Here is a 27,426-nt window from a genome sequence, read left to right as displayed (position 1 = left end):
TATGCGGAAACCCTGTAGATATATTTTTGTATTAGAAAAACAATAACTAACTAGCTAGAGATCTAACTAAGGTGAAACAATGGTTAGACGTCTTGTTTTGGGTATAAGTCTTTGTAAGTATTCCGGATCTGTGCTCGAAAAATCATTTTTTTTGTGAAATTTTAGGGAAAATGAAAAATAGTAGAATAACACGTCTTTGAAGAAAAAGAAAAATCTTGGAAGCCTCATTGACTCAGAACTTACATTTGAGAACACATTGCAAAGCAAGTCAAAAAGCAAACGCGATACTTGGCAGAATCAATCGAGGATTGTAAATATGAGTACAAGTACATTTAAAACATTGTATTGTGCGTTTGTTCGCCCGCATCTGGAGTACGCTCAGTCAGTATGGTCTCCGTTTCTACGTAAACACGTAAATCTGATTGAAGGAGTACAAAGACGGGCAACAAAACTGGTTCAAAAAATGTCGTGATATGTCTTATGAAGAACGATTGCGTGAATTAGATCTTCCTACGCTCGAGTTTAGAAGACACTTTTGTGACATGGTCCAACTTTACAAGCACATCAACTATTACGAAAAAGATATCATCCCAAACAAGATAGCCCGTCGAACGCGACCAAACAGAAGGCACAACTTTGAGATGATTCCAAACTTTGGAAGCGATGGACTCCGTGGTGTACAAACGAATTCCTTCTTTTATCGAACTATACCAACCTGGAATAAATTGCCAAAAGATGTCGCTGAGGCAAAGACAGTCAAAGTCTTCAAAGAAAGACTCAACACTGCATGAGTAAACACCCGAAAAGTTCAGCACACAAACAATTGTAAAAATACGTATAATCACGATCAGTTCCAGAGGCCCTCGTGCGCCTAGAACTTTGTTACATTATAAAATAAATAATAATAATAATATAACACATTGATATAATATTCTAGCTATGATTCTTGCTTCTAGAGAAATTTTTCATCCTCTCAAACGAAATTGTACCCACGGTCTAATAAACATGTGTAGCAAGAGAGATATTCTAAATCGACTCATTCTTGTGCCAAAAATGCAAGTTGCATGCATTTGAATACCTTTACTATCCCCCTCCCAACATTCTTTTCCTCTGTAGTTCATTCGGGAAAGATGTTTTCAACCACGAGGGGAATATTTATCACGTGCTATTATAAGGGAATGCTGAATCATGACTTTTATCATTCATGAGACATGCTTGCTCATTCTCATCTAAATTCTTTCTACTTTTTATTAGATGTTGGCAAACGCTTGACAAATTAAAAAGTTTCGAAGAAAAACCAAAAAGAAGATTTTTAAAATAGCACCAACACACAAAACGTAAGATGGCTGGAAATCACGGTAAGCGAAAACGCACATTTTCTGAATGCGACGAAAAAGCCCTCTCACATATCCTGAACTTTATCGTACAAGCGTTCAATGCTTTGAAGAATCGTAAACCGTTTTTAGAACGGGATTTCACCAAATCGACCATGGTACTTCCAGTGCAGTATAACAACCAAATTGTCAAGCGCATCTGTGAATTTTCCATACTGATACCAATGGAGAGGAAAGGAGCAATTAATTGGAATCAAAACATCAGAGCACTTCTGCCAATGCATGTAGAAGATGATGGCAACTCACTGGCTCACTCTGTATCAGTGTACATTTTCGGGATACAAGACAAAGCGCAACACTTGAGACAATTGATCTATCAAATGATGTTCATGGAAAAACAAGGCCAAGGTATTGTACTACTACAAACAAATTAAGAAACTGATTTATCTCTTCAGCCTAATTTCTTTGTATTTAAACTTCAGTTGACTCTCGCTAAATTGATCTCGAACGTGTGATCATAAGTTCGAACTACAGAGAGGTTCGAATTATAGAAAGTATTCCAGGGGTTTCTCCTTGATGGAGAATCCACAACCAGTTCAAATTATAGAATTCAAGTTGTTTTTGACTCTTGTTTTTATAACTGTGATAACTTTGTATCTCGAGGAAAGTGAAGGATGGTTTCCATCAATAAACTTGCTTTGCATAATTTTCGAAGATGTTGATATTTTTCGCTCAATTCGTTCAAATTAAGGAAATTTCCGAGATATGGAGTAAGGTTTATAAGGCATCGTTAACTGGAGGTACTAGAAAACTTGTTCGAGTTAAGGAGATGTTCCAGTTATAAAAGGCTCGAATTATTTAGACTCCACTGTATCATTAAGAACTATTAGATAGGGAATCATTGAACATTGCACTCAAACAGGAACAAATTCTTATAGAGAGGTATAAGAGTTATCAGCAATGGTGTCCTTTTTCTCGTTTCTAACACGGTCTTATAGCTCATCAATAAGAAGGTAAAATTTATCTCTTTGAATATCTTTTTAGGTGAAATCTACAATCGTTGGACGGCTGATCGGTACCAAACAATCACAGCTCTTCAGAGGTATCCTACCTCGGGTAAAGAGGAAAATGGACGTTCATGGGATTATTATCTTGGAAATGCACAACATCGCAATCGTGACCCTTTTACTGGCAAATATTTTCAACTGGAAGCTATCCACATTTTCATTTTATCCAACGTCATCGGTAGACCTATTATAGTGTACACAAGATGTGAATCGAGTAACGAAAAGGAATTGGCCAATGCGATACGATATGAAGGTGTATACCTACCCATATTGAGAAAACAGTGTTCGTTCGAAAAATCTCCAGTTCTTGTCGGATACGAAGGAAATCGATTTATACCGCTATTCAGCACAGAGAATCAAGATTTGGACATTTACACTCACAAGTCTTATCCACATTCTCAATACTGTGCTCCATTAGTTCGAAAAGATTTTACAAACATTCCGTACGATTCTTATTACCGAGAGAAAATGAGAACATTTTTCATATTTTTCAAACTTTCCTTGATATGGTGAAGATCCCTACTGAGATTCCTCACAAGACATTTCAGCAGCAGCCATATTGAAATTCAAAGCGCCTAATGCGCAATCAATCGAACTGATATGGTCTATGCTTGATGCGGCCAAGAATTACACAAACGAAGATGAACAACGACCAACCCTACAACACCAACAACAACCCCCCTACAACACCAACAACAACCACCCTACAACACCAACAACAACCACACCTACAACACCCACCTCTACAACACCAACAAAAACCATACATACAACAATGCGTTCGTCAAAAAGCGGGCAAATGTAATAACCCAGCATCGGCAAATTCGAAAGGAATGTGCGAGCTTTGTTATGTACAATTTCAAGCAGCAATAGCAAACTTAAAGAAACATGTACAAAATCAACCAGGTATGGACGATTATTACCGTATTGGGCTATGCTTCCAATGTAACCAAAGGCCCTCCAATGCCTCGTATGATATGTGTCGAAAATGTTTCGAAGATAAAATTCGTAATACGAAGGCAGGAGATGATGACGTGTTTGCCAATAAACCAAATGATAATGCTTATGAATCGTTGGAAGATTACCAGAAACAAAATATCCCACCGAACGTTTCACCTAATCTCACACCGAACGTCCCACCGAACGGTCCACCCAAAGCAGGGAGCTGTAACCAGTGCGGAAAACAGTATTTTCGTGAAAATGCTTTCGGTTTATGTGAAGAATGTTTTGAGACCATCAAAAAGCAACAAGAAGAAGCCGAAGAGAAACATAAAATGTGTTGGTATTGTAATAAAAATTTCGCCGATGATAACGCTCTTGGCACGTGTACAGTATGCGTGACGACGCAAGGTAATCTCATCAAAGAAGCACAACAAGAAAAACAAGGAAACGGAAAGAATCTTAACGTTGGGCGTGGACCAGCTAACTTTAACGAACAAGCACTTCCCCACAGCAGCCACCAGCGGCCAATGTTGATCTTTTCAGTTTACCGGACGTTCTCCGTTTGAAAGAGATGTGCCGTTATTACGTTCTAGTCTGATGTTTTCCCGTAAAAGAACAACTATCCGTGAGGAGTCTGTTAATGACGCGCCTTACGCGCCCACGCGTCTTCCATTTATTATCCTTGCATTTTTAGCCTTGGGGATGTAATATGAAATTGTAAAATTTGAACAATCGAAATTCAGGCGCGTAAGGTGCGTGGGCGCGTAAGGCGCGTCATTTAACATACTCGTCATTGAGTATATTATCTCGGGTAATGCGTGTCCAAATTTTCGTCAATTTCTCGGAGACAATTCCACCCCTCCTAGCATAATAATTATACCTTAAAGAAGCGCATTACGATGTAGAACATGAAAATCGGTGTTACTTAAATTTAAGTTTTTCCAATTTTGCGAAAAACCTCAAAAACCAAAAATGCTGATGTCAGCAAAATTTGTTTTTAAATAACTTTAGTTTTGTGGTATAAAAATGAAATTTGGACCAAAGTTGCATATCATTAATAAAAACACTTTTGCATAATCCTTTTTTTCAAATTTTGCTGACGTCAGCAGAAATCAGCAAAATACGAAATTTGCAATAAAGTGCTGACATCAGCAGTTTTTCTAAATGATCCTTTTAATGATGTGCAACTTTGGTCCAAATTTCATGTTCATACCATTAGCCCAACTGGAATTATTTAAAAAACAAGTTTTGCCGACGTCAGCATTTTTTTGTTTTTGCAATTTTTCGAAAAATTGGCAAACCTAAATTTAAGTAACACCGATTTTCATGTTCTACATCGTAATCGCTTCTGTAAAAGGTATAATTTATTATGCTAAGAGGGGTGGAATTGCCTCCGAAAAATTAACGAAAATTTGGACACGCATTAATTTACCCGAGATATTAATGAGGAAAGTTTGTAATCAATCAGACATGAAAAGCAACAGCTTTAGAACCCCCAAAATGTTTGACAGGTTTTCTCCAGGACGCAAAGAGGAATTAATTCTTTCTTGATTCAACTCAACTCAACAACTAAAGACATCTTTGTGACTTGATTCCGCTACGTATAAAAGAAAAACATACAGGATTACCAACTCATCGTACTATCTTGATTTTTTACCACCACCTTTTTAGTATACTGTACTAACTTTTTTCCACGACCAGAGCTTTGATACTACCCTTTTATAATTCAAACTCAAATATTCAATTTAGCTTAAAACACACTCCACTCTACCAGCTATCAACGTGTCGGTACCCCCTGCAACAGAATCCAAAAAAACATATATCTCGGCTTTTCTCTTTTAGGAGTTTTTGAGAAAACGACAAAGGTCATTAAAGAACGAGTTAATCTGGAAACCAACACAATCGATGTTAACGAAACGGTATATATCTTTGTTTTCTCAATAAACTAATGGGAAAAGTTGTAATATTCATTATTCTTCAAATTATATTATTTGCCGATCTTCTCGCTGTAATTTCCATATATATTACCAATATCATTCAACTGCCTCAACATAAGCTCTGAAATTATTATTTTCTTACCTTCCAGAAGAGTTTTCCACTACAGTGGGGTCTTTATTACTCGAACCAGACAGACAGACAGACAGATGCCTTCCCATGCAAGGGGATAGGCCTCACCAAAAGGTGAGGATCACAGCACCTCCTAAAGCTAAAGTGACCACAAAAAGTATATAACTAAGATGAAAAATGAAACATACTAAAGTAGAAAAAAAAAGGGTAATCTAACTAGAAGAAAAAAAAAAAAAAAAAATTATATAGACAAATTTCTAATCATTGCATTCCATTCCAAACGATTTCCAGCCATAACAAACCAATTATCAACATTTATACCACATTTAGACATACATTTTCGAATTGAACGACCATACGTCATCTTAGGACATCCCCTGGGTCGTTTCGATACTACCCATGAGGAAAGCATTTTCCGAGGAAGACGATCCCAGTCCATCCTACTCACGTGACCAATCCACCTCAATTGCTGTCTATAAATATACGTTTCGATAGATTCGAGCCCAACACGTTCAAGAAGCTCATCAGTTGAGATTCTATGTAGAAATGTGTGCTTTCGATTTACTCGGCACATACTACGTATACAACCATGGTAAAAGCTACGAATCTTTCTCAATAAAGATTCCGTCATGCACCAACATTCACTACCATAAAGAAGAATTGGTAAGATTAACGAACGAAATATTGATCCTTTGGCCTTATTGGTAATATCAGATGATGCAAACAAACATTTTCTCAACATTCCAAAAGCACCACTTGCTTTGGCAATACGGGTATCCACATCCTTTTCATCGGTACAATCGTTGGTAACTATACTACCAAGGTAACAAAACTCGTCAACAATGGGCAAATAACGCTTTTCATCAATAATTACATCAGATAAGTCGACATTATCAAGGGTTTCAGGGTTGTCATACATGAATATCGGTTTTGCACAGAACAATATCTCCGTTTTGGAGTCTGACTTGGGATTTATTGCACCGGTATGAATTTCCATTCCGAAACGATCAAAGTGGACGATTATTGAAGTAGCTCCCTGTTGGATATGATCTCGACTCTCAAATAACAAAGCCGTATCGTCTGCATATTCCGAGTCTGGAAGCTCGAAATCTTCTCCTTTCGTGGTTGTTCTACGACCGGTCATTACAAAATCACTCTTACTCCGAAATATGCAAAACGGTATACCACAGGATAACTTCCAGGTTTCAATCATTGCGGTAATGTAAAAGGTAAACAATAGCGGTCCCAAAATATCACCTTGTTTCACACCGACGATGCTGTTAATGGTACGGACTACATCGCCTATAACGAATTTCACAGTGAAGTCAGCGTGTAAAACTATTAAGAGATTTATCAATTTCAAAGGTACTCCATATTTCTCAAGTACCTTCCACAAAGCGATTCTCGGAACACGGTCGAAAGCTTTAACTAGATCTAGGAATAAAATCCAGGTCTCCAGTCCATGTTCTCGTCTTTTCTTTATGGCAGTTTTAACGGTAAACACAGCATCCATACAGCCTCTACCAGGGCGGAAACCTGATTGACTCTCATGATCTAAACTTTCCTCAATCGGTAGAAGTCTACGATGTAGAATAATTGCAATAATTTTATATGCATTTTCAAGGAGCATGATTCCTCTGTAATTTTTTGGCAAGGAAAGATCTCCTTTTTTCGGTAACACATTAAGCCTGCCAATGTTCCATTCTTTAGGTACTGTTTCGGTTACCCAGAAATCAGTTATGATTGATTTCAATATCTGGAAAATTTCTTGGCTGTCGATAATTATTTTCCACGATTGGGTCATCACTCCAGACTCTCCTGGAGCTTTATTTTTCAACTTTGAAATGGCAGTCCTTATTTCTTCATCCGAGGGAATTTCATCACAGTTTTCGAAGACCGGTCTTTGGGACAGGAGATCTAAGACAGTTTCATCAAAATTGACTTGATTTTCATAAAGTTTTTGGAAATGATCTTTGAAAACGGTAGCGTTTTCATCCGGGGTTTTGCATAAAGTACCGTCTGGTTTTTTCAATTGCTTTTGAGTCACCGGTTTACTTTTGACAGTCCTTTTTTTAGCAGTTTCACATTGTCCCAAGCAGTCTTAGTACCGACAGTTACATTAGTTGCGTGAGAGATGTAATGGAGCCACTTATTTTTGGCACTCCTTACAGCCACCTTTACTTTAGTTCGTAGTAACCGTAATCTCTCTTCTGAAAAACGAGTTCTTTTATTGAAAACACGTCTCATAGCCTCATTTCTGGCATCTATGAGAGCATTCAAGTTCTTTTCGTCAAATTTGAACCAGTCTGGTTGAGCTTTAGCACGTCTTGGGAGAACATCGGTTGCTGCTTTAGACATGGATTTTGATAGTTCAGAGTATTTGCAGGCTGCATTAGTGTCAAAGTAGTTTTTAATTTTATCAAAGAATTTACGTTTGACATCTGGATCAAGTAGATGGGAGTGGTCGAGAGCAAGCAGTCGCTGACGGTTATCGTTTTTCTTTTTAAGACGTTTCATTAAGCGGAGGGTAACAAAAGTAGCATTATGATCACTATCTAACAGAGGCGAGGTGATTCCAGCATCGATACATTCGTACATTCGTTCGTATTACTCGAACCCGCACGAGGAAAACACAAATTTGTTCGAGTTAAGGAAATTTCAGAGTAAGGTTTAAAAGGTCAACTGAAGTGACGGGAAAACGTGTTCGACTTAAGGAAACATTCGGGTTTATAGAGGTTCGAGTTAAAGAGATTGAACTGTATTTTAAATATGTTTTTGCAAACTAATTTATCTACAGAAGGATTGTTCAATACCGCCATCAACTCAACCACTTCCTGGTGCATTTTCACCGACAAATCAAGCATTCGGCACATCTCTTTCCAACATAAATCCCATACTGCCTATGGCTCCAACGTCTCCTGGTCCTTTTGGACCAACGCCCTTCGGCGTTTGTACACCTGCTAATGGAATACCCATCCCACCACCTTCCTCTGGAGAATCCAGAGTCCAGGGTGTCCTGGGCCCTGATTATATTTTGCCACCGTCTTCAATGAAACCGATGCCACCACAGCAATCATTACTCAAACCATTGCCAGCAACTCCATTTGTCATTAATCAGAGCAAATTTAACTTCGATAACAAGGATACATCGATTATGGAATCGAAAACAACAGAGAAACCTGTAAAACGTCAAGCTCCCAAACCTCCAACTGTGCAACCCTTAGCGCAAGAGATATCTGCAACCAAACCTCTCCCAGTACTCCCTTTGGAGACTTCTGAAGCAGTTGGTATAGAAAGTCTAGCACAAAGTCGATCAAACATCAAGCCATCCACAGTTATAGAAAAGGATCTTAAGCAGCCACAGTCGATCCCGACCCATGAAGACCGTAAACTATCATCGACGACAGGTTTCACTGGATTTGACACAACCACAAAATTGACACAAGAGTGGGAGCCACCGTCAGAACTAGACGTCTTCAAATATATCATACAATGTCCTAACGCGCATGTTAAAATAAAGAAGAATACAATCTGTGCTCATTTCTTCCAATCAAAGTTGCTGCTTTGTTTAAATTGGTTGAAAAACCATCCTGATACATTCCGGCTGACTCGTACCAAGAAAGAAGTCTTCCTCTGCGTCAAGGACATCAAACTTTGCGTAAATTACTGGTCAAATGCTGGCTGTCTTGGTGATTGCGGCTTGTTCCATATCTGTAAAGAATCGCTTTTTGATATCAGTCACTCAGCAATATCCTGTGGAAAACCTCATGATTTTTCATCAGCTCACAACAAAGGAATCATCGGAAAATTTTCCTTGGAACCTTTACATACTCGTCAGATGAAATGTTTACTGAAGAATACTTTACCGTCTGTCTGTGAAGAGTACTTAAACAATCGATGCACTGATCTACAACAATGTGAAAATATTCATATCTGTGGCGACTTTGTAAATGGAGAATGTCGTAAACATTCGGCACTCTGCTCATTTCGTCACGAAGAAGCTTTGTCCGATAATCACGCTGACGAAATCATGAAATTGTTTCATATTTCGGACACTTCGTTGTTAAAGAAATATTTGGTTTATTTCAAACCGAAATCGGAAGAAAAGAAAAAACAAGAATTTCTACAACGACGTAAGTTTTAGTTTTGTATTATCTCCAAATCATTCAAATATTCAAAAAGATAACACTTTATAGCCCCATTTGTAGGGGCCTGTGCTTTATCATCGAGGATTTTTTATCGTTCGGAGTCTCCAGAGAGAAAGAATGTTAAGTAAGTACACCAACTTAAAGACTAAAAATCTTTCTTTTTCAGCCACATTCAACTTCTTGAAAGACGAAGCGATTTGTGTGAAATATGTGGATGACGTTTGCGACAAAGACGAAACTTGCTCTTTACTTCATCCTAAAAACCGCACTCCATACTTATGGCAATATAAAAAACCGAGCGAAACTTCTTGGAAGTCGTTCCCGAACAATTTAAATGTCGAAATTGAGAAAGTTTTTTGTGATCCAATGCAGTCCAGATATGAGTAAGTACGGAATTCGCTTGCCAAATGCATGGTCTTTCATTTAGTGTTTCAAAGTTTAGTAGTTGTCTACTTTTTATGATCTTTTGAGTAAAGCAGTATGGCGAGGCCAATTTAATTAGTTGTTTTACGGCTACCTAAAAAAGGGGGTCGGTCGGTCGGTGAAAAAATAAAAGTAGAATTTCACCTATAAAATCTGACAGTCTGTAAAGCAATGAAAATGAAAATGTACTACCAAAATCAATTTTATTTTTATTTCAATTTTTGGAATTTTCAGGGTCGGACGGGCCCGTAAAACAACAAATCAAGGTTTGTAGGTTTGAACATCATCATAAATGTCCCTAAATGGGTCCAAATCGTTTTCAGATCGACTGGTTCGAATAATCGGTGGTTCTTTGACCCATAAGGAAATTTTAGCTACACAATGCTCTTAAGTGTATTAATTTTAGCGTGTACTTAAATTGGCGGTTGACAAAAATACAATTTTTGGCAGGTGGGGATATTTTAGTAAATCAAAAGTTACTTGGTATTTTAATAGTTTTTACTTAAAAATGCGGATTTTGGATAGAATTTTATAAAAGATTTTGTTGAATTTGGCGGATATTCGATTTGGCGGAAGGTAAATTTTAAAAATTTTTGCGGGTATTTAATTCGGCGGATTTTTATCAAAACAGTCAAATCCGCCAAATGTAATCCCCGCCAAAATTGGCGTCTTTAAAGTATCTTTTCAAAGTAAAAACTTAATTTGCTGGTCTAAAACTTAACTTCGATCCGTTTTTCAGTTTTGCTGACAAAGCATCTTACATCAAATTTGACGAGAGCAGTAAAATCACTGCATTCTACATGAACCAAAACGTTGCAGTTCGCCGTTTATCTACCAGAACTTCATTGTGTATGCCGAAAGGCTCTTACACTACTTGGAAGTGGTATTGGAAAGAAAATTCTGGAAAGTGGACAGAATACACTGGAAAGGTAGGACTTTTTATGATTTACTTTTTGATAAATATCGAGTACCACTAGTGTCGTATGAGAAACAAAATGGTAGTTTTGCGCTTGTTGAAAAGATAATAAGGAGTGAAATATGTGATAAATGAAGATCGTCCGATTCATTCACGGGTTAGGCCAAAACTTGGAGTTATCTGATATTCTGATAGGATAGAAGGAGGAGCTATGACTAGGTTTCCAGAACTCCGCTATAAACCCTGAAATACTTATAAAAATTTGAAATTTAAACTCTCAAGATGTTAAGATTTTTCGTACGTCAAGAGCCTCATGTGTCTGGAAGAAATTTATGTGTCGGTTAAAGCAAAAGCGAGAGGGGGCTCCATGCATTTGATGATCTGAAACGAAAAAAAAAAGGAACTAGGCATTGCAGTGGCTGACTGCGAGCTGTTGTGGGAGGGAAGGTTATTGTTTGTTCCCGAGCTAAGTTTTTACAGCTTTAAATAACTTTTTTGAATTTAGAAAAACATTGTATGATGTCCATTAACTTCCTCTCTTCTTCAAAAGTTATAGCTCCTTCTCCCTAGAAGTTTTTCTTTTCAGAGCACGTGTGTAAAAAGAATTAACTGAAGAAAAGCGGTAAAACTGTATATTTTTGTTAAAGGCTTTTGTAACCCTTGGCAGGGATCAGTGAGAGACAATGAAAAAAATGTTCAATCTGTGATTTTCTTACATTCCGTTAACCTGACTATTTTGTTACTTTCCAGGTTACCTCTGACAATCTGGAATACGACTTCGTTTACCAGAATCACTTAACCCACAAAACTTTTATGATTGGAGAATACAACTACAAATTAGACTTCACCACAATGCAACAGCATAATTTGGGTCCTGTTTATTTCACCAAAAGAAATGTGATAAGGAGACCTGTGTTTGTTTCAGCGTATGTATATTTAATTCAACAGGCCACTACTATACTAGGAGTATTAAATTTTCTACAGTCCACTTTACTGATGCCACCCTGATGAGAAGGGTTTTTAAGATCCTAGAAATGCAAAGTAAGTTATAAGGGTGTACTAGGGTTGGAGAATGTCGCCTACGTGTGGACCAAACCTCCGAGCTCTTACCCTAAAAGAGATAAGATTAGATAACACTTTTAAAGGAAAAGTCCCCCTCAGAGAAGTTGGTTAAAAAGTGACCCTTACAGGGACGATTCTCTAGAAATTGTCCTACCCTTAGTGAGATTTTTGTTGATTTTTTCCCGAAGATTCTAACCCTGATACCTATATTTTCAATTCTTGTTACAAAACTGTAACACTTAGAGAGAGCTTAAAAGGTTGAAAACCCGACACCTTTTATCAACTTTGTGTTTGTTCAACTACTCAGAGGCTTATCTCATAAGATCAGTAAGGTAATTATTTTTGAGGATTTTACTTCACATAAAAATTGTTTCGATTATCTTCGAACTCACTGTATACTCGCGTTTAGACGGGATCTACTCTGGTACGACTTATATCCTCTGCTACTCTGATGAAAAGGTTTTTCGAGATCTTTGGACATAAGATAAAGCAATTTCTTAGGTTTACAAAATAATATTCGTTCGTATGATGTTTTCATATGGATTCAACAGGTCATCAACGCCACAAGAGGAAGACATTACACCTTGTCATTGGCCGAAAGAAGTTTCCTTAGAAGGAGGTCGTCTCGATGTCGAACCAACCAAAAAACAACAAATCGCACAACAGTTCAAAACTTCACTAGGAAGAACTGTCACTGTTTTGGATGTGGAAGAAGTCTGTAATGCAGAGTTTTATCAAAAGTACCAAAGGTATATACTTTTTGTGTGTACAGCTGAAGTTCAGGAGAATTAGTCAAAATTTCACGAAAATTTGGACAAAATTCCCAACACCTGAAAGGTTTTTGAAGAATAACTTTCCCGACAGAAAACGAAAAAAGAAGCTTTCTGGTGTCGGAAGAGGGAGCATGTTCAATGCTTCATAAATCACCAGAATTAATCGGTTAGCCGATCTCGTATTAGGATTAAGTAGTCTCTTGGACCTCATTTAGAGTCTTTTCCGATCCTCGCATCGATGGGCTTCTTTCTGGGGCTCAGCATGGTATCCTTATAGGATCTTCTTTACGAAGTTTCAGCCTGTTGAGAAATTTGTCCATATAAACGACTATATCTTTATATATATTTTTTCTCAGCAAAAAGAAAATACTCGCAAAGAAGCTGGGTAAAAACAATGTCAATGAACTCGAACTGTATCATGGGACTGATGCCGCAGTGGTTGATGGGATATGTAAACAGAATTTCGATTGGAGATTGAACGGTAAAAATGCAACAATGTTCGGCCAAGGAAGTTATTTCGCCACACAAGCTTCTTACAGTCTAAACTTCACGCGACCGGATTCCAATAAAATCAGATATATGTTTGTTGCAAAGGTTCTGGCAGGAAGATATACTAAGGTACAGAAAAATATATATTTTTTTCTTTACTGACTGTTTGTTTCAATGATATTTATTTCGTGTCCAGCTCCAGTCAGGTATCGGCCACAGATATTTGTCGTAACGTTTCTTGAATGCATCTTATGAGCAGCCAGTTGAGCCCTGTACGGCTAGACTTTCACAAATAAACTTGCCAAATCTAATTCTGTAAATTCTTCGGAGCTGGCATTTTCGGCCATGATCTTAAAAACGATTAAGTTACCGGTATTATTTCCCAGAATCATATACTTGAGAAAAACAAATAAAAATTAAAATAGAAAATAAAATTTGGCTGATGACGTGGAAAAAGGAACACCTATAGATTTTAAAGCCCGAAAGGCTAGATGTCGTGCTTCGGCTGAAAACTGCGCCGAGGTTAGGAAGGGAATCCTACCTAAGTCAGGTGACATTATAACAGAATTTCAGCGCTTGACCAATAAAAAACTTCGCGTGTTTGCGAAAACTATAGCAGCAAAATTCTTTGCGATATTCACTTTTTTTTGCTTGAAAGAGCTCAAAGCACGACATCTAGCCCTTCGGGCTTTATAAATCAATGGGAACACTGTGATCATTTCGCAGTGGGACAGAAGAGGGGAAAGGGAGGTGGGGTAAAGGTAGAGGCTAGTTATAAGCGGTTAATGACGGTATTCCATTCGTAGGATATTCCCAGCTCAAGTTTAAAGTTTTGAAGTCATTTTTTCCAATGTTTTTCATTTGTAGGGAAGTTCTGATATCCGCTAAATGAAAGACCCAAAAGAAGTGTTGCTGCTGCTTTAAATCTTACTGAGGATTCGAGTTATTCGACGTCAACAAACGTGCCGAGTTACACGACGTCGTCACATCAAACGTCACCAACTTACTCCAAGGCGCAAACTCAACCTAAAGCCAATAAGAAAGACGGCTGTACTATTTCTTGATCTGTATGATTTTTCTTCAACTGCTCCTTTTGTTGAATTTTAATATTTGTCTCAGTCGGAGGAGACCTGAACGCTGAGGTTGAGGCATCAAAAAATGGATGCACATCCTAACCAAACACCCCCTTTTCACAGACCTGGCAGATTTTTTTCAGACAGTGGGGGTAAAAATAACGGACTGAAACTTGATGGGAATCGATATTCCCTTATTTTTCATGACCAGGGATTTTGTTTTCAAGTCAGAAAATTCAGTGGGGATGGTAAAAATAACATAGTATTTTGCAGTGAGGATTGGTTTATTTGATTATTTTAAATGGGGACAAAAAGTGAGGTATAATTTTCCACCGGGAGCGATATTTTGGCCAATTTTTCCAATGGGAAGGGTTTCCAGTGGGTCTGTGAGAAGGGCGTGTTAACCAAATACTCCAGACCGATTGATAAAATATTTTACATAACTGTAGTAGTTTGATTGTGTTATACTTTATATTTTTGTAAGATATCTTTTTAGAAACAGTAGTAATGGGTCAGGGTACATATTTACTAGATTTATTATCTAAGTAAGGCTGAAGAAGTTCTTGAAATCATGCATATATCCCGTGGAAAAATGGTAAAATAGGAAAAAAAACCTTAGAAATAAGATTGATTTTGCCCTTGGAAAAATCATACTTTATCCCGTAAAGTGTGGACTAACTGAAATCAATCTTTTAGATCTGAAAATTTCGAGATAACTTTTAACCCCCTGAAGTTTTTCGAACCACTAGAATATAAACAAGCATAATTCTCAGGTGCATAAAAAACGCCCCTCCCTTTTTTAATTTTTTCCAACCTCCCTGACCTTATGTTTATTTGTTGTCAAAAGAGGAGTACATGCTTCTTTTTCTCTGAATAACTGAATAGCCAGTTTTTAGTCTATGGTTACATTATTTCGGAGGGGCATTTAGAGATACAATTCATAACCCCAGGCTATTAGCCCTCTCCCTCACAGTTTCTTCCCTTCCAACCCCCTCGCCCCCGTTTATTAGGCACCTGACTGAGGCTGAGAGTACCATTTCTATTACCATTACCTTTTTTACTTGGAAAGAGGAAATCAGGTGGTAGAGACAATTCTTTGTCCTTCAAGCCCTTGGAAATTAAAAGAATTCTCGAGATCCCCTGGAAGTTCTTCTTTGAGGGCCCCTCGAAATGTTCGTCCGCCCCCATTTTTGCTTTCGTAAGAATTGCTTCCATGATTTTACTTACATACCTTAAAGGAAGAAATTTTGGCGGGAATTTAATTTGGCGGATGGCCGAAAAAGTTTTTTAGATGGAATTTAATTTGGCGTTTGCTGAAAAATTTATCGTCAAAATGGCGTAAAAACAGCAAAAAAAATGCAAAAACACCTTAAAAGAGATCATATTTTTCAAAAAGTTTAATTTGGCGGGAATTTAATTTAGCGGATGGCGGAAAAAAGAAATTTTGGTGGGAACTTAATTTGGCGGATTCTGGCCAAATCCATCAAATTTTCTTTCCGCCAAATTTTCTTTCCGCCAAAATTTCTTTCCTAAGCTAGTATGTATTTTGGATAGTTTTAGATTTTTGCTTCGAATTTTTGAAACACTTTTATACTTAAGACAATAGAAAAAATAAAAAATATTGCTTGGGGTTTTATTTCAAAATGTTTCCTTTTTGACCAATATCTTGCTGACAGGGAGAATACCCGGGGTCAATTTAAAGCTTTTTAATAGACAAGATAGTGCAATTAGGTTGTCCGGTAGTAAATGGTAGTTCTCCAATCTTGAGTTTTCGCTTAGGTGGACTGTAAAAAGGTTTTGGCTTTGGGCCATAGAAGGATTTACAGACCAGAAATCTAAAATAGACCATAAATTACACATTATGACAATAGCCTTTTGTTTACTGGATTGAATTTCTAGCTGTTGTGTTGTTGATCAACATTTCCTTTGTTCAGTTAAATTTTGGATAGAAAAGATAAGTTTTCGAGTGGGTGCTGCAAAATGATATACTTTTTACTGAATTTTTGTCTTTAAAATATTTAAAACTCATTTAGATAGAATGCAACTATATTTTTGTTTTATCATAAATCCGTTAGGAATTTTTCTTTTCTGAAAAATTGGAGGGAAATATATTTTATACCCCACAACAATAGAACTATTTCATAAAATGGAAATATTTTGGAAACATGTATTAATTGCTAGCTATTATAGAACTAGCTTTGAAAATAATTGAAAATAAGAAATCCTTGCAATAAACTGTGAAGCTTATTTTAAAGGTTTTCATTGTATAGGTAAATGGCGAAAGCGTTTATCAAGAAATAGGCTACCCGATGGGGGCGCTAACTTTAAAAAAGGGCAAATGGGAAATTACGAATAAAAGATTTTCGCTGATTATTTTTATTTTTTGAAAATTAGGAGAAGTAATTTTAGCGAATGGACCGATTCGCCTTTTTTCGCAAAATTTGACCGAAATAGTTTTGGGCGAATCAAGAAATATTTTAAATTAGGTGAGAATTTATTTTTTGCAAATATTTTTTAGCTAAATACACGTTTTTTTTTTCTTTCATAAGGATAGTGTACTTTGGCTGAGGGCGAACATTATTCTTATTTTTATATTGTTCTAAACGCTAGGCCTATTGTTCTAACTCTGAAATCTCACCCTGATCTTCTTATAGAAGTTATTCTTAAAAAAAACGTGTAAGGATGTTAAGATTTTTTTAGAACTAGGAGAAACTAAATTTGGCATGAATTAAATTATCGCCAAAATTTCTTCTCGGCAAAATTGTTTTCCTTTAGGCAGCACAATGTGTCGAAACTTATTTAATGTCACATCGTCAACTACAAGACATGTCGTTTCTTCGTTTTATGGTATCACAGCTATCTTGACAGCTTTGGAGAATACTTTTTGTCTGATCGTTCTTTGGCAACCGTCTCTTCGATCAAAATCGTATCGAATATTGGCGTCACTTGCTTTGAGGTAATATTTTATTCCTATTATAAGAATTTTCAAAGAATTCCCGAGTTTCCTGGTCCAAAATGGATGTGGAAACTGTCGAATTGTTATGTCCACTGCTTAAAAAAATTGAATATAAGGAAAAATTGAATAATACTGAACCCAGAATAGATGTATTTCAAGTTACTTTGGGGTCAAAGTAGCAAAGTCAGGCTCATGCCTGAAACACCTCCCGTCACGTCTTAAAAATGTGAGAACGATTCGAGGATTTGAAGTGCCAAAAAACACTAAATTCTCAATAAAAATGTCTTATTATGTGGTTGGATACAATGGAGTTAAGATAACTCAAAAACGCATGGGAACTACGCAACCTCCTTCACTGTGTATTTACCAGCTTTTTGATTCTTACTGATAGCGCTAGATATTCTCTGGCGTTCATCCGTAACGCAAATAAAGCCTGGAATATACAGGGATGAGGTTAAGGACCTGCCTTAAGTAGATTAATTTTGGTGGGGATTAGATTTTGGCAAATCTTTTAACAAAACTCACCAAATTAAATCCCCGGCAAAAATTTCAAAAACCAACCATTCGCTAAATTAAAAAAAAATAATATTATGTGAAAAATAACGAAAAACAACTTTTCAGTATATTTTATAGTAATTTTTACCCATTTTAGTCTCTCAAGATTTGCAATTTGACAAATTAAAATCCCCGCCAAATTTTATGAAATTGATCTATCGCCAAATTAAATGCACGCCAAAATTAATCCACTGAAGGTGAAATTTGCTCAATGTATCAAAAGTTCGACTTTTTTTCTACGTTTTTTACCAGAAAAGTCAAATAAAGTTGTTGGAGTTACGTACGGAGAATGGAGGTTGAACTGAGGTTCGAACTATAGAGGTTCGCAGTAATGGAACCTTGCTTATCCATCACAAAATTAAAATACAATCCCCATCAAAAATTTGTCTTTATAAATAATCATTTACATTTTACGTTTTCTAGTGATTGCTTTGTTGGCTATATAGCATTTCCTTTGGCAAGTTGGTTGATACAAAATGGATCTCAAATGACCAAAAAGACTTGTTTCGTCGAAGATTTTTATTCTTTGATTAGTATATGGATGGCAGGTGTTTCGTCATGTTCGATCGCTTTTATTGCATATGATCGATATTTGATCATCACTAGATACTCTCATTACCATACCATTTTAACCAATCGGAGACTTATGAGCATTTTATTAGCATATTGGATCTGTATCTTGCCCCTTGCTTGGGTTTCTATAGAGAACGTTCATTTTTACGCATGGACTAATTTTGGTTTTATTCTGGTGGTTATAGCGTGTTTATTTTGTTGCTATTTCTTTATTTGGAAAGCTGTCAAACAGAGTCGGAGACGGGTTGCTACTGACAACAACATAAACAACCGACACCGCCAGCAACGTGATGTTAAACTTGCACGGAAAGTCTCCCTTATTATAATCTCTTATCTGATTGGACTCACACCGATTCTCATTTTTATCATATTGGTGCAAATCAAGCATACTTCACTTGGATTTCTATCGACTGATTTTATCATGAATTTCTTTCTAGTTGCTGCTTATTTTGGTTTGTCAAACAGTTGTGTCAACCCCCTGATTTATGTTTGGAGTGATGCAGAGTTCAGAAAAGCATGTAAACGTTTGTTGAAAATCAGGAAAGCTCAACCATCGCAGTCAGTTAAAATGGATAATTTAGATATGACAAGGAGTACTAGAACTTGATAGGTCAAAGATGCTTTGAAACTTTAATGAAATTAATGTTTCATTTCGTCTTACTTAAGAAATGTCATGTTTACTTTTCACGAACACCCTATGTAGAAAGAGCCCCCTCAGCGGTTTGCACATTTTTCGGGGCTTTACAAAAGGAGCCAGTTCACTTTCTCTTTCCAATTTTCTCTCAGTGTTCGGATGCTAAAGACGAAAGGCTAATTTGTGAGCTGTTTAACATTGAATTTGATTCAGCTGTTTTGAAGGTTATAAAGAAAAAAGTATGTATCATAATTTTTTTTTCTTTCAATTTCAATTTTCTTCCAACACGCTAAAGCTCTGAAGGTTAGGAATATTTTCAACAATTTGAAGGTTTGGATAGTAGAATAGACCTCGTGGATTTTGCAACAACTTGGATACCGCATCCCCGGAACATCAAAGGGGACTATCATTCCTCTCCAATGAGAGATTGACCCACTCTTTTAGAGCTTTAACGTGGGCGGCCACCAATCCGCCATCAGAATATCATATCATGATATGCTACGCTACTGTATATTAAACCGGGGGGGGTTACTTAGACAAAAATGGGTGCTGGGTATGTGCAGACGGTAAGGGTCGGTTTTTCACCCTTCAAAGTCTCTTGAAAAATTTAAATCAGTCTCTCTAAGGGTCGGAAAATTCACTATTTTTTAGGAAATTTTTTTGAAAAAGTCTCTCTAAAGGGTAGCGAAAATCGAAGAAAATCTTTCAAAAAAATCTCTCTAAGGGTCACCTTTTCAGCAAAAATCATGTCTCTCTAAGGGTCGGTTTTTGGAGTTCCCAACCGCCAACCCTAGTATCCCTCCGGGATATCAAAATCTTGTTTACACCTTGTCTTTTGAAGCCCAGCGGAATTTATTGAATAATTGAAATAATCTTTCTCCTAAATTGATATATATGGATTTGTCATTCAGAATATTCAACCTTTAAATTCGAATATATTTCTAATAAATTATTTACGTGTATAAGATATATTTAACATTCAATTATTCTATAATTTCTTTCAAAAATATTTGTCGGGTATAATAAGAGCACGATTACTTCATGAAAATAATTTCATAATTATTTTCTTATCTTGACTGAGAATTTTAGAAGTTTTTAGACTTTTAACCATGGCCAACTACAATTCTTGTAAGTATTATATTTGTAATCGTCAGCCGTGCAAAATTACTCGAATCTGATTGGTTTAGAGGAGTGCGATTAATCGTTAATTGCACTATTACCACTTTTTGCACTCTTCGGCGAGGGGACACTTTTGTCCCCTTATTCTTTTCTGACGATTTACTGACGATTACTAGTACAAATTGTAACAAAATGTTGAAAATGTTATAAATAAATCCATAAAAAGTGTGATTTTCCGGGCTCCGTCATAATTAAGAGTCTAAGAGATGACCATACAGTTGACTCTCGCTAATTCGAACTCGAACGGGGAATCTTATTTGTTCGAATAACAGAGAGATTGGTATTATAGAGAGTATTTTAGGAGGGTTTTGTCCTGACGGGAGCTGAGAATAAGTTCGAATATTATAGAAAGATTCGAATTACAGAAGTGCGAATAAAGCGAGAGTTGACTGTATGTAAATCTATTAACTGTTTCAAGGTTACATTCTCTGGTCTGAGTTTAAGAATTTAGTATTGAAGCAAGTCCCCTGATGGTTTGCAAAATGGTCATCAGGGTTTTAGGGTGATTTCGGTTATTTTTTGCCATTTTTAGTGATGAAAGTTCTCGGAGGATTCTCCAGAAATATCCCACCAACATTTTCCCACCCAGAGTAATCCTGGTTGGATACTGGATGATGTGATATTTCACAATAGGCGCAAGAAAATTTTCTCACAGGGAAAAGGAAAACTGCATAAAATATAAGGACAAAATTATGATTCATATATTCCTTTCAAGTTTCAATTATTCTCCGTATTTGCACCTAAAATTCAAAAAACCTTTTTAATTTTATCCCTTCTCCGAATGTCACTTCCTAGGGAGGGTACCCATCTTTCCATCTTTCCATATTCACATCCACAAGCAGCATTAGGATAACGATCGCAAATTTCCCGAAATATCACACCATTCTCTATCCCTTTGGGAGCAATCCTGAAGTGATGGTCCATGATGGGATATTTTATAAAAAAACAGGTATTCGTAATAAGAGTAGAAATTTAGTTTGATGGCATATTGTGAGGGATGTCGTTGGCGTCCAATATGTATTACAGTGAGCTAAGACTTCCACAGCAAAACATTTTACAAATATTTTTGTTATTCATCCCTATAGAATAACCTTTTAAAATTTTTTCTTAGTTTGGAACACAGAACTAGCTAGAGTTCATCGTTGGATTGTTCAAAGTAAATCAGAAAAGATTGGCATCAGAAGGTTGATAAATGAACTTCCTTACGACATCGAAGATTTGTTTGAGAAACTCCAAGAAACGAAAGCATCCAACGAGGACCTTTTTTTAAATGTCTGTTTCCCAGATATAGTCTTCCTGGAAAGTTTGATCTGTTGGCCGAATATTTCCAAAATTTTATTCCTAGAAATGAAGATCTGTTTCTCCGCAAAATCTAAATTTTTAATCTCAAAGTATCTTTCCTAGAAAATTTGATCTGTTTCCACAATTTTCAGAATTAAAATTTTGATCTGTTTTCCCAAATAAGATATCTGTTCCCCTCTCCTGGAAATTTTCATATGTTTCCCTTTCTTTTTGTTATTACCGAGTTTATGTATTTGCACTTTTGAGGACGGTAGAGTGACTGAAGCGATTTGGAATAACCCGCAAAATCAAGGACGGTAAAAGCGCTGATTTACCGTCGTCTTCAGCTGGTCAGGATCTACTCAAATTAGAACCTTACCGTCTCCGTCGCTGAAAAACACACATACATAAACTCGCTTTTGATATCTGTTTCCCCCATAAAGTTCAATCTGTTTCCAATGCAATATCATCTTTTTTGGAGACAGATATCTGTTTACTAATTTATTATGTCATCTCCTAGAAATATTGATCTGTTTTTCTCTGATGATGTCATCAGCTGGAGCGGGGAAACAGATAGTTTTAAGGAAAATAACGTCTCTCCTAGAAAATCGGATCTGTTTCCCCATTTTTCAAAAAATACTCTCTCCTGGAAAAGGGAAACAGATATTTCGGGGAAATGGGCTCGTTGGCTGCTTCTGAAGAAAGCAAAGAATATTTTTGGATCTCAGAGACAAGCGAAAATTGTTTTGAAATTTGTCCTAAAATTCCTGTAACGCTATGCGAAGACTATATTGACGACACATCCTGTCGTCATGGTAACTCGTGTCAAAAAGATACATCTATGTAAGAGATTTTTATGGTCGGCTACAGCCTGTCCTAATCAGAATGTTTGTCAATGGAGTCATAATATCAACACTGGTCATAATAAAGCTGTCATGAGGAAAGTGTTCCCAAATCATCACTACAATCGGAATATGAAAACGAAAGTATTACGTTCATCGTTTCCAAGAATCTGTCCCAGTCTTCTTAAGAATGGACAATGTTTCAAAGAGTTTTGTGGATATTTTCATATATGTCCTGATTTCGTAAACGGGACTTGCCCTACTGGTAGATGTATGTTAGCTGAGAGAAGCAACGAATCTAAATCTGTTCTTCATAACTTTACAACGCCGCATAACAAAAGAGTTTTCAGTATGTTCTTACCAGACCATTGGAATATTTGTTGTGACAGTATATACTACTTCTATGTTTAATGTACAAAGGAACTTTCCTGATTCACCTGGAAATCGGCCGAGCCTCAGGTAATATTTAGTTTTATGATAAACTTCAGATATCACACCCCTGTGTCACAGACATGTCAGACATGTCACTGGGACCGCCAAGCCCCACTGGAAAATTTTTGCAAAAATTTGGTCCCCGATGGGAAAATACCCTGGAATTTCAGTCTGGAATTTCAGCCTCACTGGGAAATTGACTTTGATTTCATCCCCACTCGAAAATTATTGTGTAAAAATTGCATATTTTTCTTGCTTAGAACCTTTGGAAATGAGAACACTACTCAATTTTTATCTTGGTCACTTTTTAACAGGTCATCAACGCCACAAGAGGAATACATCACACCTTGGCATTGGCCGAAAGAAGTTTCCTTAGAAGGAGGTCGTCTCGATGTCAAACCAAACAAAAAACAACAAATCGCACAACAGTTCAAAACTTCACTAGGAAGAACTGTCACTGTTTTAGATGTGGAAGAAATCTGCAACGCTAAGTTTTATCAAAAATATCAAAGGTAGGTAAGATTCTCGTTGCTGTAAAATTTGTTCCGATTAATTTACAGTCCGCACATTAAGATACTTTGCTCTTCAAGAAAAAAAAAATATACACACCCGTCTCACAGCCCCGGTCGAACTTCTTTCTACTGAAACTTCTTCTTCCTTCCTTCGAATCTCGAGAGGGGGTGTACTAGGGTTGCGAAATGACGGGTATGTTCAAGCTAAAGCTCGAAAATCGACCCTTATTAGATAGACTGAATTTCGAAAATTTTGTTTATGATTTGACGTTCTGTCACCCGTAGAGATTTTAGCCCTTACAGAGACTCAATTGTTTTTAATGATTTTTGTACCCATTCGAGGGACTCTTGCGAGGGGTAAGGTTTTCTAAAATATTTCAGGAACCAAAAGCTCTATAACCAAATTTTCCTCGATTTTGACGATTTTCTTTAGCCTCATTTGAATAGCTTTTGGTCCCAGAAAATTCTAAATGCTGAAAATAGCGAAGTTCAGAGTTTCAAAAAAGTATGAATTCAAAACTTTTAAAAACTCTTCTACATTTTTCATCTTCATTTCCAATAATTTCGAAAAAATGTTTAAAATCCTCATCTTTTCCAAAAAAGTTTTAATTATGTATGGACTACCAATCTTTTTTAGAATAGATTTGAATAGTAGCCGAGTAGCTGGCAAATTCTTATCTTGTAGCGTTTAAACAGCTTGGTAATTAGCATAATTAATTGTTTTCTTTCAAGCAAACAGAAAATCCTCGCAGAGAAGCTGGGTGAAAACAATGTCAATGAACTCGAACTGTATCATGGGACAGATGCCGCAGCGGTTGATGGGATATGTAAACAGAATTTCGATTCGAGCATGAAACTTAAAAATGGAAGGATTTTCGGCCAAGGAAGTTATTTTGCCACGCAAGCTTCATACAGTTTAAATTACTCGGAACCCGACTACAACAACATTCGATATATGTTTGTGGCTAAAGTTCTAGCTGGAAGATTTACAAAGGTAAATAAAAGTTCTTCTTTCAGTTTTGTGACATAGCATAGACAGGGTGTCTGTAAAAGAAATATCCAACCACGAAGGGTACCAGATGACTACACTAAACACTACTCATTTCATCGCCGAATTTCTTGAGACGATGTTAAAATTCGTTACTATTTGACTCTTTAACCTCCAAATTGAAATTTTGAAAGAAGCCTTTAGGGCTGAAGGTATTGTGTTGTTGTATGTACACGCTTTTTTATGAGAATAATGTACTTTGGATATGAGGGTCAAGTATTCTTAAGAAATTGTCAAAATTTAGGGTGAAGTTTTCTTCGTATTCTAATTTTTTTAGACTTTTATACAACCATGAGAAATGATCAATTTGAGAGTTTGGGACTTGTTAGCACATTGGAAGCTAAAATTATAATTCTGCCTCAAAGATTCAATTTAAGTCTGACAAAAAACTCATGTACAAAATGACTGTATTCTTATCAAAATTTGAGAAACTCACCCTAGAGGGTATTCTAAGGGTATTCTTACGATTTAGTCCACTTTCATCCTGATATTCTTATAAAAAAGGCGTGTATTAACTCACTTTTGTACCGTAAAGTGCACAAGTAATCAATAAATAGTATTGATTACCGAACCCACTTAACCTTTAGACGCCGAGAGACGTACCACGTACGTCATATATACAGGCCGAGAGACGTACCACGTACGTTTTGATACTGGGGTCCTTTCAAAGTTTAATAAAATAAAGACCAGTTTGAAATTTTCTATTCTGTAAAATTTAGCAGACAGGATAGGGGTGAAGGTTCATTCATTCAAAATTTTACGGGTCCTGCTTTTATACATCTCGAGATTTCGGAACTCAATGTCGGTGTATTTTTCAAATGTCAACAAAACATCGTTTTAGTGGTGGACAGAGGGTGTTTGATGGATTTTTGGACTGAAAAGTCATGTTTATGTCTGGTTTTTTCTTGGTTTCAGCATATAAATATCATTGCAGAGGCGTATTTAGGGTAGGTCAAGTAGGTCAAGTGACATAGTTCCGAGAAATTGAAAAATATGAAAAATTGTGAAACAGGCTTTCTTATTCCTTTTATGATACACAGTCTCCTTCGGATGCCATGTCTTGCGTATTAACTTTATCAATTTTATGCGTGCGGCAGTTAAAACTTAGACTAACATTTATCTCCGCAGTTTTACCTCCCTAATGTTTTGCGCGTGAACCTTTCGCTATTTAGAAGCTTTTATTTTGATAATCCGAAAACCTATCTAATACCGCCCGACCCATATCGCCCCGCCTGAGTGACTTAGAAACACCCTTTTTGACCTCTTCCGCCCTAGCAAATCGGGATCATATTATTACCGAGCTCAACTTCTCTACAAATTCACGTGTAATGACCTTCAATGACTGCTTATATTTCTGGCCGCCTTTCATTTAGAGATAATATGAAGCCGAGAGACATAGCTAGAAATGGCTGAAACGACCTACAATCAGGGACAAAATATTTGGCACAAAAAGGAAATTCACCGGGGTGTTTTGAAACCACAATCGATTTGTAAGTGCTCTAAAGTAGGTTCGAAGGGTAGAGTTTTAACTCTGAGTTTTAACGCTAGACTTAAGACTTAGGACCTTAGGATCTGAGGATCCAAAAGTTCAAAAATGGTCTAGTAGGGCTTGAAATATAGCCTAGAAACCCATAAATCCCTCCCAGATCGAAATACTTGATGAAATCAAGTTGAAGGCCTAAAAATTGACATTCTCGCTCGAACTTCAATTTCGAAAAATTGTAAATTAGCCAAAAGTGCCAATATATTATGACCCTGATTGTCTAAGAAACTGAAAAATGCCAAATAATGCTCAGCGGGGGGTCTAATTTCAAGTTTCAAGCAATTTTTCGGGCTCAAAATCCGCCTTTTGTCAGTTTTAGGGGCTAAAACTTGAAAAAAAGTCAAAATTTTCTGAAATTTTCACGTTTTTGACTTTTCGTAAATTGGACCTTTTCAAAAAGTTAAATATTTCACAAAAAATTGATTTTGACCTAATGAAAATGCCTCAAAATGGTCGGAAAAGGGCTATTTTTCATTTTTGGGTTTTCTCCTAATTTTAGACCCCAGCAGAGCAGAAATCGGCATTTTTTATTTTCAAAGACAATCAGGGACAAAATATTTGGCACAAAAAGGAAATTCACCGGGGTGTTTTGAAACCACAATCGATTTGTAAGTGCTCTAAAGTAGGTTCGAAGGGTAGAGTTTTAACTCTGAGTTTTAACGCTAGACTTAAGACTTAGGACCTTAGGATCTGAGGATCCAAAAGTTCAAAAATGGTCTAGTAGGGCTTGAAATATAGCCTAGAAACCCATAAATCCCTCCCAGATCGAAATACTTGATGAAATCAAGTTGAAGGCCTAAAAATTGACATTCTCGCTCGAACTTCAATTTTCGAAAAATTGTAAATTAGCCAAAAGTGCCAATATATTATGACCCTGATTGTCTAAGAAACTGAAAAATGCCAAATAATGCTCAGCGGGGGGTCTAATTTCAAGTTTCAAGCAATTTTTCGGGCTCAAAATCCGCCTTTTGTCAGTTTTAGGGGCTAAAACTTGAAAAAAAGTCAAAATTTTCTGAAATTTTCACGTTTTTGACTTTTCGTAAATTGGACCTTTTCAAAAAGTTAAATATTTCACAAAAAATTGATTTTGACCTAATGAAAATGCCTCAAAATGGTCGGAAAAGGGCTATTTTTCACATTTTTGGGGTTTTCTCCTAATTTTAGACCCCCAGCAGAGCAGAAATCGGCATTTTTTATTTTCAAAGACAATCAGGGACAAAATATTTGGCACAAAAAGGAAATTCACCGGGGTGTTTTGAAACCACAATCGATTTTGTAAGTGCTCTAAAGTAGGTTCGAAGGGTAGAGTTTTACTCTGAGTTTTAACGCTAGACTTAAGACTTAGGACCTTAGGATCTGAGGATCCAAAAGTTCAAAAATGGTCTAGTAGGGCTTGAAATATAGCCTAGAAAACCATATAATCCCTCCCAGATCGAAATACTGATGAAATCAAGTTGAAGGCCTAAAATTGACATTCTCGCTCGAACTTTCAATTTTCGAAAAACGTGTAAATTAGCCAAAAGTGCCAATATATTATGACCCTGATTGTAGCAAAATTTCTAAAATGCCAAATTCTG

The 27,426-nt window shown here is 36.6% G+C and overlaps 4 protein-coding genes across 4 annotated transcripts; all 4 read left to right on the top strand.

Moving 5' to 3' along the window:
• The first annotated feature begins 1,342 nt into the window (after positions 1-1,342).
• LOC136809275 (tumor necrosis factor alpha-induced protein 3-like) lies at positions 1,343-2,914 on the top strand. Its single transcript, XM_067065793.1, has 2 exons — positions 1,343-1,742; positions 2,379-2,914. Exons 1-2 carry the CDS (start codon positions 1,343-1,345, stop codon positions 2,912-2,914), a joined length of 936 nt encoding a protein of 311 aa, XP_066921894.1.
• Positions 2,915-3,930: 1,016 nt separating this feature from the next.
• Positions 3,931-14,109, top strand: LOC136809274 (protein mono-ADP-ribosyltransferase PARP12-like). Its single transcript, XM_067065792.1, has 9 exons — positions 3,931-3,968; positions 5,186-5,262; positions 8,208-9,543; positions 9,725-9,941; positions 10,721-10,910; positions 11,648-11,823; positions 12,511-12,708; positions 13,089-13,350; positions 14,089-14,109. The coding sequence occupies exons 1-9, from the start codon at positions 3,941-3,943 to the stop codon at positions 14,107-14,109; spliced, it is 2,505 nt and encodes an 834-aa protein (XP_066921893.1). The 5' UTR covers positions 3,931-3,940.
• Positions 14,110-17,077: 2,968 nt separating this feature from the next.
• On the top strand, positions 17,078-18,985 carry LOC136809272 (sphingosine 1-phosphate receptor 3-like). The gene is made up of 2 exons (XM_067065791.1): positions 17,078-17,250; positions 18,229-18,985. The coding sequence occupies exons 1-2, from the start codon at positions 17,078-17,080 to the stop codon at positions 18,983-18,985; spliced, it is 930 nt and encodes a 309-aa protein (XP_066921892.1).
• Positions 18,986-22,715: 3,730 nt separating this feature from the next.
• LOC136809260 (protein mono-ADP-ribosyltransferase TIPARP-like) lies at positions 22,716-24,252 on the top strand (the record flags this gene model as incomplete). Its single annotated transcript, XM_067065776.1, is given in 3 exon segments — positions 22,716-22,773; positions 23,061-23,258; positions 23,991-24,252. Coding segments are annotated over 3 exon segments (516 nt in total), but the record flags the coding sequence as incomplete, so codon positions are not given.
• Positions 24,253-27,426: the final 3,174 nt, after the last annotated feature.

This window comes from Clytia hemisphaerica, unplaced genomic scaffold, assembly GCF_902728285.1.
Source record: "Clytia hemisphaerica strain Z4C2 unplaced genomic scaffold, Clytia hemisphaerica genome assembly, whole genome shotgun sequence".
Classification (NCBI taxonomy): domain Eukaryota; kingdom Metazoa; phylum Cnidaria; class Hydrozoa; order Leptothecata; family Clytiidae; genus Clytia; species Clytia hemisphaerica.
Note: the sequence above shows the minus strand (reverse complement) of the source record. Positions and strands in the feature narration are given on the sequence as shown.

Excerpts from the sequence above, each read along its gene's own strand:
- LOC136809275 (XM_067065793.1), top strand. The coding sequence starts at position 1,343 with ATGGCTGGAAATCACGGTAAGCGAAAACGCACATTTTCTGAATGCGAC. Across the intron at positions 1,743-2,378 it reads CATGGAAAAACAAGGCCAAG|GTGAAATCTACAATCGTTGG; the intron begins GTATTGTACTAC and ends ATATCTTTTTAG.
- LOC136809274 (XM_067065792.1), top strand. The coding sequence starts at position 3,941 with ATGTTTTCCCGTAAAAGAACAACTATCC. Across the intron at positions 3,969-5,185 it reads CCGTAAAAGAACAACTATCC|GAGTTTTTGAGAAAACGACA; the intron begins GTGAGGAGTCTG and ends TTTCTCTTTTAG. Across the intron at positions 9,544-9,724 it reads ACAAGAATTTCTACAACGAC|CCACATTCAACTTCTTGAAA; the intron begins GTAAGTTTTAGT and ends TTTCTTTTTCAG.
- LOC136809272 (XM_067065791.1), top strand. The coding sequence starts at position 17,078 with ATGTGTCGAAACTTATTTAATGTCACATCGTCAACTACAAGACATGTC. Across the intron at positions 17,251-18,228 it reads TTGGCGTCACTTGCTTTGAG|TGATTGCTTTGTTGGCTATA; the intron begins GTAATATTTTAT and ends TACGTTTTCTAG.